Raw genomic sequence first — 18,130 nt, 5'->3', positions numbered from 1 at the left:
TAGCTCAAGTTGTTTCGAAATTGGGTAAAAGCTAGTACGGATTGGCTTGAAAGTTTTTAGAACAGGAACATCCAATTGAAGCTTTCTAAGAGACGAGCAAATTAATTAGTTAATATGTAATTAGTTACATTCTCTATGAAGAGTAATGCTTCTAGTATGTACGTAACTAATATCTACATATCCAAAAATATCGAGTACGTACAAACATGCTTCTTTTCTTTAAGTACAAATTTTGAACCTCCTTAATTTAAATTTTGGATAATTCGAAGTTTTTTTTGATCATCCCTACGATTTCGAATCAACCAGCTTCTACTGTATAATAATATTTGAGTGTACATTTGCCCCATTTACACCTAGCTCGCACTGTTTATGTATTTAGTTTTTATTATTACTCACTTTAGTCTGATAGTGACGGAAAAAGTCTTAGATTAAAATAAATTTACACAAAAGAGACAAATTTGACCAATTGTAATTGCGTTTCGAATAGTGTAACTTCCAACACACTTGATAGGATCTTGCCCTATAATATAGCCTATATTAATGCAACTTGATGATTCTAGGATATACTTCAAAGGTGTTTTCAGTCAATTTCTTAAAAATTTAGTAATAAATAATAAAGTATTATAAGATTATTGACTTTATTTAAACAAATATCGGTATGGACGCTATTTTGACGCCTACACTCCATATAGTGGCACCTGCGTCCTTCCTTTTCATATTTTTTGGTGTAATAATTTTTTAGAATGAGCCCGTAAAAGAAACTTTCACTTTCCAGTCCCCGCCTTCCCTCCCGTTGCACCAAATGTCAAAAGTGAGGTCAGCTTTGGAAATACTAATCGATACCCTTCTTTTGATACCCCACGCGACTATATTTGATGGAAAAAAATTGTACACGCCCCTTTTGCAAGTATGCGTACTTCAAGCAGAACGATGTGTGCGTGCGAATGGGTTCAAAGTTCCCACATCCCAGGGATGTGATAAATAGACAGACATGCAGACGGACGAACAGGACGAACAGGACGGACGAGAGGAACAGTTTTGCCCCCTTTTTGAACAGAAGTCAGCTCAGGAGGGTCATTTGACTAAGCGATATAATCGATAAATCTTTAATACCTATGCATTCCGGGAAAAAATACTGAAAGCAACAAACAAAAAAATGAAATATACTGGCCAGTTACCTTTAATATTCTAATTTTAGCGTCCCTGTCCATTCGAATAGTCTCGAGCAAATATTCCCTCCTTGCATGGATTGCTTGTATTAAGGCATCACATTGTGCAGTCACCAATCTCTCAAATTCGACACATGAGTCCTGGTATTGCAAATAAATAATTGCGGATTAAGTATAACGATTTTCATGAGCACTGTGCTATTATTTTAAGTATTCTACTTACCGTCACTTTGTCGCTCATCCCCTTTAGCCGCTGAATGAATTCGGTGGTAGAACGAGCTTTCTCCGACAGCTGCTGCAAATTATGCGATAATTCAGTCTGGAAGGAGCGGAAATACACATGAAGGTATCAGACATGTGAGTGATTATTACCAAAAAAAAAATTTTCTTTTCTTTAAATTATCCAGATAATACAAATGACGAAATTAAAAAAATCCCAAGGATAGCGTTGAATAGAAATGTCGCAGTTCTTGATATCAAGACCAGACAATGTGAAAGATGAAACGTTAACACACGTCATTCGTATCCAAACACTTTGTACAGGAATTTCGCTCTTAGCGGTCTCTGACTTAAAATCAGGTGTCTGCATTTCCTTCACAGTCTCAATCTAGTAAATGATAAGCAAAAGTAAGACGAAAAGAAATATAACGCTACGGATTATTTTTTTTGGACGAAAAAACAAGTCACCAATAAAATGTTAAATTTTAGCAAAAATCTAGAAATAAAGATTAACTTCAAAGTGACTTTGCAAGGCAACCGAAACTAGACGTTCGGCAACGTTGATACGTGGACCACAAGAACGCCAGTAGTAAAACACCACTTCATCCAAATTCCGCTGTTGCGTGAAGCAACTTCATAATGCAAATATTTAAACAGCTCAGCTCTCGGCAGCCTGCTGTCGTGATAATGATAGTGCCTGTTTTATTGGGGTCAGTTATCAAAAATTCCGTTTCGTGTCTTAGAATGATCTAAGACTGGGTTCCATGGAGACGACCATTCCAATTTTGGACAAGTTGTTCGAAATAAGTTTTGTTGTGAAACTTTGAACATCAGATGCCCCCTGTGACAGTCTCCATGACAAAAACAAAGCGACGAAGGGCGCTTCTTTAATGAACACAAACAGAGACACGCCGCAGTTTTGATATCTGTTACCTGACACATTTCAAACTTTACGCTTCGAATCGCAGTGAAGTAAATTCAGCATACGAGTTCCTCTGCCACTAGGTGTTGCCACAAAGCATATCAGAGGATTTTATGTAACACCAAACGCCTCCTCTAGATCCAGATGCAAATGCAATCTGCATGGCATGAGATAACAGCCGATTTCATTTGTTTGATAGCTTCCTCCTTCTGCTTCTGTCGTGCTGACAGTTGGAATTGCTTTAAACGTCAACAAAGCTTGTGGAAAATTCTTCGGTTTAAATCTGCTCATAATATTCACACCATCTGACCGCCGCGACCATAAACAAAGTACCCTTCTTGTCAGTAACCAAATACAAGTTTCGAAATCCTATGTGCGGTGGTGTGAGCTGACAAATCGATACAGACCTCCCGCGTCATACAACCCTCACGACAGGCTTTATTCCTCCCGAACGCACGTGTATCTTAACAGGAATGGTCTAATTCTGGATTTTGCCGCTGATCCGGTTGTGTATCATATACATGGGCGAGTGACAGACCAAACGGTAGAATATCCTCCGAACTTGACTGGGGGGTTCGAGGATCTGACTGAAGATACTCCAGAGTGAAGGCAATTGATATTACGCCGGATGAAAAGAGAAATCCTGGTACTGGTGGTCGCTGGATGCCGGTTAGCGGCGGCCTTACTCAGTTCTGCCGTTCGTGGCTTGGTGGAATTTTGTAAATATGTAAATATTGAACAGATCCTGTTTTCGCCTCCTGTTGCAATTTTTTGTTAATATTACATCTATTGAGTCCCTTTTTCTTCCTATAAATATTGTTGCGATTGTCATTCTATTTGTAGGGTGATGTGGGGTGATGTGCAACATTATTGATATCTGGTATGTACATCTGCCATACTGCCATCTGCTTCTGTTGACAGTACATTGTTTTTAATAGAAAGTACACGGAATAAGACGTAGGCTGTTTCGCTGTGCGGAAAACAAGTGAAATTTTCAAAGCTAAAAATGTTTATTGTGTGTCATGTTTTTCGTTATTTTTTGAGTTCTTTTCACTTATCTGATAGGTAAATATGTTTATATTATTTATTTATCAATCCAAAGACACTCTGTAATTATCTCACACGGTGTTAGCGCGACGTCAATCCGCGCAAAATAATGCCATTGGGCTGATGTGCAACACTCATTTTCCGATATTTTATCATTATTTTATAATACAATATGTGTATACAAAGCCACTAAAATATCAAAATAAAGCTATTGCTGTTTCGGTTAACTTTGAAGCAATTAGGGCAGCAATTAAATTGGTGAAAGGGGATCATTCGATTTCACTCCGTTCGGCTAGCGAAAGATCCGAGTTGGTTCCCTCCACTTCATCACGGCATTTAAAGAAGTTTAACGCGCAGTTTCCACCAGCTGAGCGCAGTTTTACCAGCGTTATAGATGACGAAGCGCCTAATTTTTTTAAACTAACTAACATTCTTGATGGAAAGCCGATGATTTTCTTAATTATAAAGTAAAATTTCCTTTTTAAGGTTTTGTGTATAACACAATCGATTTACTGTCTGTCTACCTGTCACACGCATTTTGCTCAGAGACGATTATAGCGACTGACACCAAATTTGGTGCAAAAGTGGGAACTGGGCACGCTCACACATACAATAAGTTAGTTAAGTGGGGAGGATCCCCATACATCCAATTGGGGGGGTGTACATTTTCTTTTCACCAAATAAAACGATCATGATGATGATCATCATCGATCATCGTAACAAATGAAAGTCCCGATTAATACTTTCCGAAATCTGTCTTAATTTTAACATTTGTTGGAAAGGCAAGGAATGCGGGGATGGAAATGATCATTTCTTTAGCGAACACATTCTAAGTAACCACCCAGCCGAAAAATCTGAAAAAAATCAGGTAAAATTCCTTCCACACCGTATCTGTTCAAATAAAGTTCATAATAGTATATTACCATAGTTTTTATCAATTGGCTGCAAAGCCCTCCCGCAAGTTCATTCTATAATAGTACCGCGAAATTCCGGAAGCTGAATCTGGAATATCGACGAAAGTGGCTTCTCAACTCTACCAACCCAATCTGTGAAAGTAGTCACATAACAAGTCGGGAAACCGGAAGCTGGACGCTTCAGGTACGAAAGGTTTTGTGTATTTCTTAGTCCGTAGCACGTAATATATCCATATATTATGTGAGAGTATCCACTTTCGGGTGATATTGATATTCATAGTCTTCAATTTTCAAAGAAGCAACAAATTTGAGGTATTATAACTTTGTTAGTAATAGTGCGATTACCACCAAACTTGGTAAGATCATGCTCTATATTATAGCCTATATTACTGCAAAATTTCATGATACCAGGATGGACTTAAGGGGGGTTTCTAACCAATTACAAGAAATTGTAGTAATATACTATTATTAACTTTATTTAAACAGATATCGGCATGGAAGGTATTTCGGAGCCCAAGGAACCATATAGTGGCAGCCTCCTGATTTTTCAGATTTTTCGGTTGGGTAGTTTCTGAGAATGGCCCCCTTAAAGAAGTGATCAATTTCAACCCCCCGCGCTCCCCACCCTCCCAACGAATGTCAAAACTAAGACCGGCTTTGAAAAGTACTAATCGAGACCTTTAATTTGATACCCCACACGACTATATTTGATGAAAAAAAATTTTACACCCCCCTTTTGCATGTATGGGGACCCCCCCTTAAATTCGACGTAAAAGGATGTAATTCACTGTATGCGTGAGCGTTCACAGTTCCCACCTTTCTACCAAATTTGGTGTCAATCGCTATAACCGTCTCCGAGAAAAATGCGTGTGACGGACAGACAGACAGACAGACAGACGGACAGACAGACCAGTGAGGAGTGGCCAGATCTCCCATCAGGCGCGACCCCAGCTGGCGGATTGGGGCATACCTATTGATGTGTAAATATGTGTTCACGCACTTTTCTTTTCTGACTGTGCATGGGCTAGTGTTTGCTCATCTCTGGTGCTCATACCAAAATGGCTATGGGATGGATACCCACAACATAAAACCACCATGGAAGACGAGAGAAGGAGGAAACTTACGGTGCAGGGGCTCGAAACCCCAGTACCGGCGGCTTTTGGGAGTGAGCAAGCGGGCTCCCGGTCGTCGATATCCCTCGACCGCAGTGACTCGGTGGTGGACAATTTGGCCACCGTGGCATATAATGCTACAAGTGATTTAGATCTGGAGAAGGAGGTATTCAAGCGAAGTACGACTTTACCGAGAACACCAATAACAAGAGCGAACAAAGATGAACTAAAAGCAGCTTTTTGGACAATAAAAACCATGACAACACCCACCGCATATGTTCAAGATGCTCGACAGCAGGAGGTGCTCCAGGAACAAGGAAGAGATCCATTCAAAAGAAGCTCATCAACTTTGAGATCTCCACCAATACGAAAGACGATGAAGGATAAAGTACAGGCCAAAGTGAAGGACCATGTAAAAGGAGTAACCCTGCCGGGACTTATACGGAGCAGAGTCCCGATCCGGAGGAATTACCCTTCACCCAGCTTGGGGCAAAGATAGTTGAGCTGTCCGAGTTTATCAAGGACAAGCACAACGTGCACCAAGCCATAAAGAATATGGTGAGGGTCATTAGAGTCCTCTATAATAGATCACAGATGGAGGAGAAGAATAATAAGAACACGACGAACCCCGCTGTGCCAACAGTATCACAAGCGACCCAAGTGACGCCTAACCGTACTACCATCGAATCCCAGCGAAATAAGCGAGTACGTGAAAAAGAGGGGGATCCTTTAAATAATCAGCAGGCGCCTAAGAGAAAAAAAGGCGGACAGGACATCCTGAAAACCAACACCAACAGTTCAGAAGGAGGAAAGCATACAGCGAATCTAGGAAACTCGACTAGCGTTGCGAAGCCCAAGACGAACGAAAACGATGGATGGACTAAAGTGACCAACAAAAAAGCGAAACGAAAAGCAAAAGTGCGAACTCGTCCAGATGCGATTGTTATCTCCAGTAAGGGCAATCTGTCCTACGCGGAGATACTCAATAAGGTCAAAGCTGATCCCGACCTAAAAGATCTGAGCGGAAATGTGAACAGAATCCGAAGAACCCAGAAAGGGGATCTCATGTTCGAGCTGAAAAGATCCAGCGGTGGCAAAACTGATGACTTTCGCACTCAAGTGAAAAACTCACTTGGGGAGAATGCCGCAGTGCGTGCCCAAAAACATGAGATCTATATACAATGTAAGGATCTCGATGAAGTTACATCGAAAGGAGAAATTTGTACTGCTCTGAAGGAGCAATTCAAGTTGAAAGAACTTACAGAGGAGTCTGTTGTCGGTCTACGGAAAGCCTATGGTGGCACTCAAACGGCCACCATACGAGTGCCAGCGGAGGCAGCGCAGATGTTGTTAGCTGCCGGAAGGGTTCGGATTGGATGGGTTGTTTGCCGTTTTAGGGAGCAAACTTCACTAAAGAGGTGCTTTAAATGCCTCATGTTTGGGCACTTCGCGAAGGCATGCAACAGCAGCATTGATCGGTCCGATCGATGCAGGAGGTGTGGGGAGAAAGGCCATATTGCCAGAGAGTGCAATAGGGACCCCAAATGCCTATTGTGCGTAGCCAAAGAGGGACAGGATAACCGGCACATTGCCGGAAGTGCCAAATGTCCGGAATTTAGGAAGGCGCTCACTGCAATGAGAAAATGAGGTTTATTCAAATAAACCTCAATCATTGCAGGGTCGCTCAGGATTTACTTGAGCAGACCACGTTCGAATCTAAGATGGAGATTGCCATCATAAGTGAACCGTACAGAAACCGTCACGGTGGTGTATGGGTCACAGATTCGACTGGTGGAGCGGCGATATGGGCTTGTGGTCGACAAGCCATACAATGTACTGCAAGTCAGGCAGCCAGTGGCTTTGTGTGGGCGAAAATAAGTGGTGTATATGTATACAGCTGCTACGCCCCACCAAGTTTGACACTGCCTGAATTCGAGCAAATGCTTGATAATCTTGTTCTCGACGCAAGGGGACGAAGTCCAAAGATGATTGCTGGTGATTTCAATGCTTGGGCCCTAGAATGGGGTAGCAGAGAATCAAATGCTAAGGGGCGCAGTCTATTAGAGGCTTTTGCGCAGCTAGACATGGTTTTGGCTAACGAAGGTGCCGTAAACACCTTTCAGAAAGGAGGGTCAGGCTCGGTTGTAGACCTGACCTTTATCAGCCCTTCCCTGGCGCGTCGTATGTCCTGGTGCGTCAGCGAACGCTACACCCACAGCGATCACCAGGCAATCTTCTTTGAGACATGTGGCGAGCCACAGGGCAAAGATCTATCATGCCCAAAACCGAAAAAGGTGTCAGGCTGGTCTGCAAAATCTTTGGATGAGCAGACCTTCATAGAGGTGTGGTTAGATCAACCTGATAAAGCAGGCGCCTCTACGGAAAGAGCCGTCCATCTGGCTCAATGCATCGCCAAAGCATGTGACGCGTCTATGCCTAGGAGGTGCTCATTCACCAGTAGAAGACTTAACTACTGGTGGAATGATGAACTGACCGGTCTTCGATCAGCCTGCCACCGAGCCAGAAGAGCGGCTCAGAGGGCGGTAGGTAGAGTCGATCAGGGGCAGAAAGAGTGCGCCTATAAGGCAGCTCGCAAAACCCTCAAGCTCGCCATCCAGCGAAGCAAGACAAAATGCTTTAAGGAGCTCTGCTCAGAAGCGGACATCAACCCGTGGGGGAGTGCTTATAGAATAGTGATGGGACGATTCAGAGGCCGCTCCTCTCCGCAGATCACGTGTCCCACCCTCTTGCTGAAAATCATCCAGGGGTTATTCCCCCAGCAAGAGGAGAACCGACACATTCCAACCACCTCTGAATGTGACGGCAATCCCGCCAGTCACCAGAGACGAGCTCCTGGAGATCTGCGGTAGAATAGGAGACAATAAAGCGCCGGGCCTGGACGGAGTGCCGAATAAGGCCCTTAAGCTTGCCGTGAAATCCAGGCCGGACATGTTCGCTGAGCTGTTCGAAGCGTGCATGTCCGAAGGAATATTTCCGGCGGCTTGGAAGCGACAGAAGTTGGTAGTTCTGCCTAAGCCTGGTAAACCTCCAGGTGAACCATCGTCATACCGACCCATATGTCTTTTGGACACGGTGGGGAAAATGTTAGAGCGGGTAATCTATAATAGATTACTCCCGGTTGTTGAGGGCTAAGGCGGCCTTTCAGATCGGCAGTATGGGTTCCGAAAAGACAGATCAACCATTGATGCCATCAAATTGGTTACTGGCTTGGCCGAAGATGCAATTCACGGAAAGGGTAGTACCAGCAAATATTGCGTGGTAGTAACCCTGGACGTGAAAAATGCATTCAATTCGGCCAATTGGAATCTAATACGGAAACCTTTAGCGAAGATTGGTATTCCCGCCTATCTCGCTGCTATCGTCGATAGTTACTTAACTGAAAGGAGGCTATGGTATGACACTGATGACGGACCCCAGGAGTACGTTGTTTCCGCCGCTGTCCCACAGGGCTCCGTATTGGGCCCACTACTGTGGAACATCATGAACAACGATGTACTTAATCTTCCCCTTCCGGAGGAAGCCACAGTGGTGGGTTACGCTGACGACATAGCACTGGTTGTTGTCGCAAAGCATCTTGAAGATGCTGAGTTATACTCAAGCGAGGCAATCAGTGCTGTCAAATGCTGGTTGAAGAGCTCTGGTTTGACGCTTGCGGAGGAAAAAACAAAAGCGGCCCTCATCACGAAGCGCCGGAAGAGAAATTACGGCCGTGTTAGAATCGGGAATCATATCATCACTTCCAAGCCGACCATCAAATACCTGGGGGTGGTGATAGACAGGAAGCTCAGCTATAAGCAACACGTACAGTATGTTTGTGATAAATCATCCGCTGCTAGTATGGCCCTGGCGAGGATGATGCCGAACGTGGGAGGGCCACGGCATACCTCTAGGTTGCTTATAGCCAGGGTGGTGACCTCGATCATGCTCTATGCAACCCCAGTTTGGAGGGAGGCGTTGTGGATGTCAGGGAATGCTACCAAACTGAGTTCAGTCTACAGGAGGACAGCCCTAAGGGTATGCTCTGCCTTCAGGACTGTCTCAGATGATGCAGCATTCGTCATCTCTGGAATGATGCCGATTGACATCTTGGCAGATGAGATGGCGAATATATACAATGCAAAGCCAACCTCTTCCTCATCGCGGTCGAAGAACGCTGAGAGGGAGAGATCCATAAATAGATGGCAAGAGCGGTGGGAACGCTCGGGAAAGGGCCGGTGGACGCACAGGCTCATTCCTGCCATCAAAGAGTGGTTGGAGAGACGACACGGTGAGATTAATTATAATCTCACCCAGTTTCTCACGGAACACGGAGGATATCTCCAATACCTTCACAGGTTTAAATTGGAGACCTCACCCGATTGTCCAAATTGCAATGGAGTCCCAGACGACCCAGAGCATGTATTCTTCCACTGTCCGAGATTTGTGGAAGAAAGGAGGAATCTAGAAGAGTCTCTAGGAGAGGTGCTGGTACCAGAAAATCTGGTGGAGAAAATGCTAGCACATCAAGAGAATTGGGATGCGGTCAACTCCATGATCGCATCTATTCAAGATAAATTGCGAAAGGTAGAGGAAAGGAGAAAAGCGCGGTCACGTGCGCCGCGTATAGAAGAAAGGCGACAAAGCTAGAGTGAGCTGACTCCGCCCCGTGATGTAGTACCTTATGGTGGTTCCGCGGGGCAGGGAGGGAGTCGGGGGTGGTTTTAGTGGGTAAAAATCCCACACGCTGGTGTGTCCAGACCAGTGTCTTTTTGAAGATTTCCACCTCCTCAACAAAAAAAAAAAAAAAAAAAAAAGACAGACAGACAGACAGTAAACCGATTTTAATAAGGTTTTGTGTTTACACAAAACCTTAAAAAGGAACCATACTTGGTTCTTCTACTGCAGGTGAGCGTACGACCAACGCAACCGTTGCCGTTGGTGTAAGCCATTCTTGCAATACCATTCCCCCCATTTTTTTCCTTTCCTCGCATTCCGTTTTCCTGAAGCATTTCATCAAGTTTACTTTGAACAATCACGTGTCACGTGGTGGTCAAAGGGTTGTCTAGGTCCCAGGGCGAAACGTGGATTGGCACTCACGATGGAACATAAAACCTGGGAAATGAGTGCTGAATCAACACCCACAGCTCTACCACCAAACCCTATATCCACGTCCACCTTGTGATCGCTGGGAGCTCTTTCTAACGAAAAGCTGCAGACAGAGAAGGATGGAGGCGAGTTTCCCGCGACTAAAAACCGGACAAATTGTACCAACTGGTCCTTCAAGTTGGGGTTTGGGTCGAACTGACAACCCTACACTGAAAATAACTTGTTACGAAGCCACAACAGGAGCACTGGACTGGATGGATTTTATAACGGAATAACGATTTACGCATTTTCTCATGGAACGTGCGCTTCCTGTACAGAGATGGAGCTGACAAGCAGTCGATATTCCAGATTCAGCTTCCGGAATTTCGCGGTACTAGAATGAACTTGCGGGAGGGTTTTGCAGCCAATTGATAAAAACTATAGTAACATGCTATTATGAACTTTATTTGAGCAGATACGGTGTGAAGGGTATTTATCCTGATTTTTTTCAGATTTTTCGGCTGGGTTGTTTCTGAGAATGGGTCCGCCAAAGAAATGATACCCTGTCCCAAAATAGGGCTGATGTAACAGTGTTGGAGGAGATGTTTTGGGCAATTAGCAGTGTCACACGAAATGGTTGTTGGAAGTACCTGCTTTGCGCAGAAAGCGGTCAATAAACAAGCGTGGGCCTCTCCAGATGGGACCACTTTCAACCAAATTGACCACGTGTTGATTGAACGCCGCAACCTCTCAGCCTTGATTAATGTCAGAACATATGGGGTGCCAATATAGATTCGGATCACTATCTCGTTGGCATGGTGCTCCGAGCTCGAATAATACCACCCAGAATCCCCTCTGACAATCAGGTGAGAGTTAACACTGAAGCCATCCACAACACAGCCCGCCGCGACACCTATAAGACGGAAATGGATGCCGCAATAACCCCAGTCAAAAGAGGTCCTGGAGATGAAGCATCAACAAATGATCTTCACAACCACCTAAAGAACATTATCATTGATACGGCCACGAACATACTTGGCCCTAGCCGTAAAAGGAGTCGGAACGGCTGATTTGACGATGAATGTTAGCTAGCAACGGAACGGAAGAATGTTGCATACCGAGTAATGTTGCATTCTCAAAGGAAGCCTAGCAGAACCAACAAGTCTGTGAACTAGAAAAGTATAGGGAGCAACCACACCAGGCGCGCAAGTTTTACCAACAAGTCAGCAGGATGAAGCCCAACACACCTCGATGTTCATCCTGCCAAGACAAAGAGGGAAATCTGATTTCAGACAGAATGGGCATATTGGAGCGATGCGTTGAGTATTTTGGTGACCTGCTGAACAAGCCAAATATCAGCGAGTTTGAGGTCCCGCCAACTGAAGACGACGGACAAATGCTGCCACCGCCAAGCATGCAAGAAACAGTCCCCCCAATTCATCGGCTTAAAAACCATAAGTCGCCAGGACCCGATGGAATTACAGCCGAATTGGTTAAATATGGAGGCGACCAATTATATCAAGTGGTTCACCAACTTGTGCTCAAGGTGTGGGACAGCGAATCAATGCCTGACGACTGACAAAGAGGCATTATATGTTTCATACATAAAAAGGGAAATATCACATGGTGCAGAAATTATAGAGGTATCACGTTGCTGAGTACCATCTATTAGATATTCTCCGCTACCTTACTAGGCCGGATAGCCCCGTATACCCAGAACATCATTGGCCCATACCAAAGGGGCTTCACTCCAGGCAAATCAGCAACAGATCAGATTTTCTCTCTGCGGCAAGCGATGAAAAAACTGTTGGAATATGGACATCAGTGGCACCATATTTTCATCGACATTAAAGCTGCCTATGATAGCATAGCCAGGATAAAACTGTACACGGCCATGAGAGAATTCGGTATCCTGACTATGCTGACCCTGACCAATGTGCGAGGTCAGATAGAAGCAGCGGGATCACTCTGAACACCATTCGACATCAACAGCAATCTACAACAAGGGGATGCCTTATCATACGTCCTCTTTAAGCTGGGCCTAGAGAAAGTGATCGGAGATACTGAGGTAATTGCGAGGGGTACGATCCTCTTTAGCTCCACCTAACTACTGGCCTATGTTGACGTACAAACTGCCTTCATCCAGATCGATCAGGCGGCAGGAGATGTATTCCTCGGAGACTTGGGTTCATAGCAAGAAAAATTGCGAACTCTTGGCCGCGTTCGAGAGAAGAATCCTCCGAAGAATTTTTGAAGGGCCTTCCCGGAAATCCTCAGTGAGATCATTGAATTAGATCCAACGGCAACCAACTATATATTAGAATGCTCTACCTTCTAGCCTGGAATCTATGTGCTCTTTAGAAATACGATATCTTGACTATCTTCTAAAAAATCGAAAAGGAAGAAGCTTTCCAATTCGATTGTCTAGAGGTAACCAATACCCGAATAGGCATTTCCGAAGCAATACCTGTTGTGCGGAAAATTACCGAACAATCCGCGAGACAACTTGTCAACAAAGGAAAAACCAGAATTATTTGGATAGTATGCGGGATACAAATACGATGCAGAGTCTCATGTCCGCACACACAATCTGACAGTGTAACATGCCACAAATGCGGAAAGTAAGTGACAAAGCCAACGCCTAGAACGTGGTGCGCGATACTCGTTCTTTAGGACGGAACTAAATAGGGCTATGATGCGGATAACATGATCTTACAAATCAACAAGTACCGGACTGCAAACGTTCACGAGTTGCTAGCGCAGTTCGGTGTGATGGGAAAGTTGACCCAGTGCTAGTCAGCGAAAAGTATCGGAGAAAGAATCTAACTTCATGGGATCTCAACTCATCGGGTACTGTTGCCATCTAGGTTCGGAACGATGCCTGAGTTCAGATCGAACACCGAGAGGATAACTTTGCCTGCATTCGGTGTTTATGGATAATGTGTGGAGCGTACATCTCACATCGAATGAGACAAGGCTAGACTTTTCATATAAAATATTTCGAACATTGACTTTTTTCAGGTGTCAGTACTGTTACGTGCAATAACTGGTTGTTATCTAAAGCACACACAACATTGATGACCCCGACGGCTACAGTTGGAGCATATTGTCAAAAGAGACTGAATGCAGCGTGCAACAAACGGTAACGAAAATGTTCGTCGGGCTGCAAAGGAATTCACCAGCAGTTGCAAAGTAAGCGGCGTTTCCGTTTAAAATTCACCGTAGTTTCCCAGCATGAGGGTTAGTGAATGGAGTAGCCCTGACGCCCCGACGCCCAAACCCGGCAGCATTTTGTTACCCAACCAGGTTATGCTTACAGACATCAGTATTGAACACGTATCTTGCGGGCGTTCTTACGATATTCCGATTTGAACCGAAAATCTGTGCGATTGGAAAGTGCTAGATCAAACTCTCTGCTAGCTTTAAAATCAAATTATTATCTAAATTCTATACATTGGACAATCTAATACAGTTGTCTTACACAAATACAAGAAATATACACACGCTGCAAGACTCAGCGCTAGGTTTCGCTACATTCTCAGCTGGATCGTTTTCGGTGAGGCTGCGGTGATTTTGTTGCGTCGGAGGGTCGTGATTTCAATCCTGTCTGCTTCTTCTTGTTCAGGGTTGGTCGATTGGCCCCGCTTCGCTGTTTCGCCTCCGCTGCGCTTGCTAGCACCACATGTCTCCAGAACAAAGAACCCGCGGAGGCGCAAACCCTTTGTGGCAGCGGCCGCCATCAAGATACCCCTTTTTTGGCGCCCGCAGGCGTCACAACGGAGGGAACGCATTGTAACCACGACCTTATCGGTCTCGAGGAGGAGACCATTGAATTGGTCACGGGCGTGTCGGAGAACTGCTATTACTGCGCTCTAGCGAGTAAATATGCCACCGGATGCAATTTCAAAACAACAAACAACTAGGTTCGCTGCGTGTTTCGGCAGCAGCTACACGAAGTGCAATACCACATTGTCTTCCAATTTTCGGCTCTCTGAGCAGGCGTTGCTTTCTGGTCGACAAGGGCGCGGAGGTGTCGGTTCTCCCCGTACCTGGTCCACGTTGATACCGCAAAACTTACGACTGGCTGCCGCGAACTCCTCTCACATCCGCACTTACAACTACAGGCAGGTGGACGTGAGCATCGGATTGCGACGAACGTTTTCGTCGCGGTTCGTTTTGGCGGACATTAACACCCCCTTTTTGGGCGCAGACTTCCTGTGTCACTATGGGCTGAGAAAACATCCCAAAACCGCATCCCTAGAACGGTTTCTACGTTCCGGAAGATTTGCGCCTGGTTGGTTATGTAGATGGTATTGCGACACTTGTTTCCAGATGCACTGTTCAAGGGGGCAGATTTAACATATTGGCACTAGTTCTCTGATGACAGGGAAGTTTTAGTTGGTAGTTCAACATTTTGTCATTGTGGAGATCCAACACTCACTCTTTCAAGGCATTCATTAACCTTATTTAAAAGGCATAGCAAAAGTGCCGATTCAATTCAAGCGTACGAAAAGAACTTTGGCACAGAATCCCATCAGATTCATGTGGATACTGATGTACTTTAAAATTTCAAATATACAAATAATGATAATAATAAATAATCAAATTAACAAATTGTTGGACAGAAATACAAATTCGTGGCCCGAAAATCAACACAACACAATATTCCTCGCACAATGATAAGTGCTCTTTGGCATATAAGGTGTACACATAAGCCGTCATAAAGATTTCTATATTCCATTAGTATGATAATGTATGGTATATCCAAACTGCAAAGTGAATATCGATTGCCGTGATTTAAATTTCAAAAAATAACATGCTTATCAACAGAGATATATTTTCTGTCAGTTTGAGCGAACGATGATAATGCTGCAAAAATCAGGAAACAATATATTAATTTCCTTTGAAAAACAGTTTAGAATGGACCGGTTTGTTTTGAATATAAAAAGAATGAAACAAAACCTCCGGGAAGTTTACTTAAGTGAGAGATGTGTCGCGAAGCCCCTTGTGGAATCAATAACAGACATAGAACATAAACCTATAATAAGTCATTACAGAGCCCTAGATAAAATTCATCCACTAATGTCTTCGCTTTAAATTTCACACTGTTCGTTTTTGATTTTGGATTAAAAAATGGGACACCATTGTCTAACATTTCTTATCACTTTTTCGCCAATTCAAACGTGTTTGCAAATTATTTTAGAAGAGAGCCATCAAGTTATTTTCAGGCCTAAATTGCTGAATCGCCAATACTCAATAGTCATAAACAAGACGACCAAGTAAGCTACCTTCATGGACAAAGAGAAGATGCTAAGACATATGAAGATATACGTGAGGTACGTTACAAAATTTTAGCTCCAGAACTGAACAACGCGGAATATAAAATGCCTCCGTATATAAACACACAATTCCAACTTTAGAATGAACATATACAAAAGGACAATATGAGAAAATATCCAATTAAATCGAAAAGCCATTGAAAGACCTTATAAATCTGCTGTGCTGCCGCTTCCTTTGGAGGTTGCTTGTCATTACATCATTCTCTACCAAATTTGGGAACTTGTCCCTTGATTTCAGTCTCCATTTATGGCCAACAAAGACGTCCCTTCGTTAAAGTGCACATTCTCCGGGTCTCGTAGTTAAATGATGAAATCATGAGCGATCAAATCGGAGCACGTTGGACGGAATTTTTCTTCCTAATTAGCGTTTATTAAGGGGTTACACTATTCAGATTTGTTGAAGGATGAATTTACAAGGTTTATTATATATGTATGTCATTCGAAATTTAGTAGTATTTCATTTTAATACTACGACTTTATTGAGAAGGATCGCTAAACGCTAAAAACGCGACTGTTTCAGAAAAATATTGATTCGGCATACATTCATGATCATGGTGGCCATAAACCAGTATGTGAGGCATAGCACGTCACTCGCATCCACACACCGCTGCCGTCAGTTCCCGGCAATGTGTTCCAACTACCCCCATGATTTTCCAAGAAGCTTGCATTCTGCATTCATTGTTCTAGGCCACGTTGATGTATGACGACCCACTCGTCGGCCATCCCAAAATAGAGGGTTTGATTGCATGAAATAGCCTGCAATGGTACTGGCCTCTCCTACTTCCACTTTCTCATCAACACGAATATCTGACCCATACATCGATCAACTTCTTAGTTAGTTGCTGCCTTAGGCCAAAGTACCTCAATAACATGACGTGGGTATAAATTGATAAAAGCTTGGAGCTTTTGAGTAACAGTGGCGTTCATTTTTAATGTACTACTCTCATATAGAAGAACAGAGAAAACACTAGCTTGGAACAGCCTCAACTTGATGTTAGGGTTGATACGACGAATGACATCAAGTTCCCGTCGCTGTTGACAAAGACAATACATCCTAGATATACAAATTCCTCGACGTTTTGCCCTAATACCGAAATTAAGAACTTTGGTGTTTGCAATCAGTCCCACTTGTTATTTGTTCAATGTCCATAACCCGATGGGAGAGCAAGCAGATGTCATGGGCGTTGTCAGAATGTTCCACGAAAGATGACATAGTCCATTGAATTCCCTCTCTTCCTCCAGCCAAAATGCCAGGAAGAACGTAACCGATGTATACGGGGACTTCCGTAAATAATCGTCTTTTCCGTCAGAATTTTATATTGAAGAAAGGAATTGAAATTTAATCTTAATAACATTTTTCGAAAGTTATTGGCCACTTATAGAAAGTTATTGGTTACGTAATAACAGCAACCATACTGTCCTTAAAGAATACTTTTTAAAAGTCAGCTGTGTTTAAAAACCCCGTAAGCTTGCTGTTTCTATAATTCCGATATACAATAAATAAAATAGATTGTGTATACAACCCAATTAAAAAGTTGGACAGTTACTGCAGTGCACTTTGAAGTTAAATATGTCAAAAATCATATAATGAATGAGTTATGAAAAAAGCAATAAAGTTTACCGTTATTACTATTTTATTAATTCTATGTTACACAGAAATATTACCGAAAAACAAAAAAGCGAGCGTTTATCGCAGCCAGAACTTCTGGGCTCCCTTGGAAATAGGGCAACGATAAATTAAAAGTATCGCGCGTTGAAGAACCGAAAATGAACAATGAGCAACTGTCCTGCGACTACAATAGCTCAAAAAGAAAGAAGCCAAAATTTACTCTTCATTACGCAATAAAATATTTGAAAGAAAGTGGCTCCGTTTCTCGCAAAACGGATGATGGTTGAACCGTGAAAATCTAGTCGGAGCAAAGAAAACGACAGATTTTGAGAAACACAATAAACAACTCCAAGAAAACTGCAGTATCTATTGTAAAGAATTTTAACACCAAGGGATAGTAACAGGTCATCCTGAAAGCGTTCGCAAGGATTAACAAGTCGGGACACCGGAAGCTAGACGCTTCAGGTATGAAAGGTTTTGTGTATTTCTTTTATAAAGAGATTTGAGTATGCATTTGTCCCATTAGCATGTAGCACGTAAAATATGCATATATTATGTGAAAATAGCCACTTTCAAGTGATATTGACATTCATAGTCTTGAATTTGCAGAGGAGCGACAGCTTTGACCTAGTATAACTTTGTTAGTAGTAGCGCGATTTTCACCAAATTTTGCAGGACCATGCTCTATACTGTAGCCTACATTGCTGCGATGTG

The 18,130-nt window shown here is 43.3% G+C and overlaps 1 protein-coding gene and 1 long non-coding RNA gene across 4 annotated transcripts in view; one reads left to right on the top strand and one right to left on the bottom strand.

Moving 5' to 3' along the window:
• LOC119646124 (E3 ubiquitin-protein ligase TRIM9) overlaps nucleotides 1–18,130 on the bottom strand; it is a 169,019-nt gene that overhangs the window by 50,012 nt on the left and 100,877 nt on the right. For all 3 annotated transcript variants that reach the window (XM_038046474.1, XM_038046475.1, XM_038046473.1), the window contains exons 2-3: nucleotides 1,393–1,488; nucleotides 1,179–1,310 (exon numbers count right to left, since the gene is read on the bottom strand). In XM_038046474.1, the coding sequence (XP_037902402.1) occupies nucleotides 1,179–1,310; nucleotides 1,393–1,488 (228 nt within the window). The remainder of the gene's footprint in view (nucleotides 1–1,178; nucleotides 1,311–1,392; nucleotides 1,489–18,130) is intronic.
• LOC119646125 lies at nucleotides 13,049–13,985 on the top strand. The gene is made up of 2 exons (XR_005248695.1): nucleotides 13,049–13,418; nucleotides 13,490–13,985. It is a non-coding gene; the product is annotated as an uncharacterized LOC119646125 (long non-coding RNA).

This window comes from Hermetia illucens, chromosome 1 (assembly GCF_905115235.1).
Source record: "Hermetia illucens chromosome 1, iHerIll2.2.curated.20191125, whole genome shotgun sequence".
NCBI classification, from domain to species: domain Eukaryota; kingdom Metazoa; phylum Arthropoda; class Insecta; order Diptera; family Stratiomyidae; genus Hermetia; species Hermetia illucens.
The sequence above is the reverse complement of the archived record's forward strand: the minus strand, read 5'-3'. Positions and strand labels throughout refer to the sequence as shown.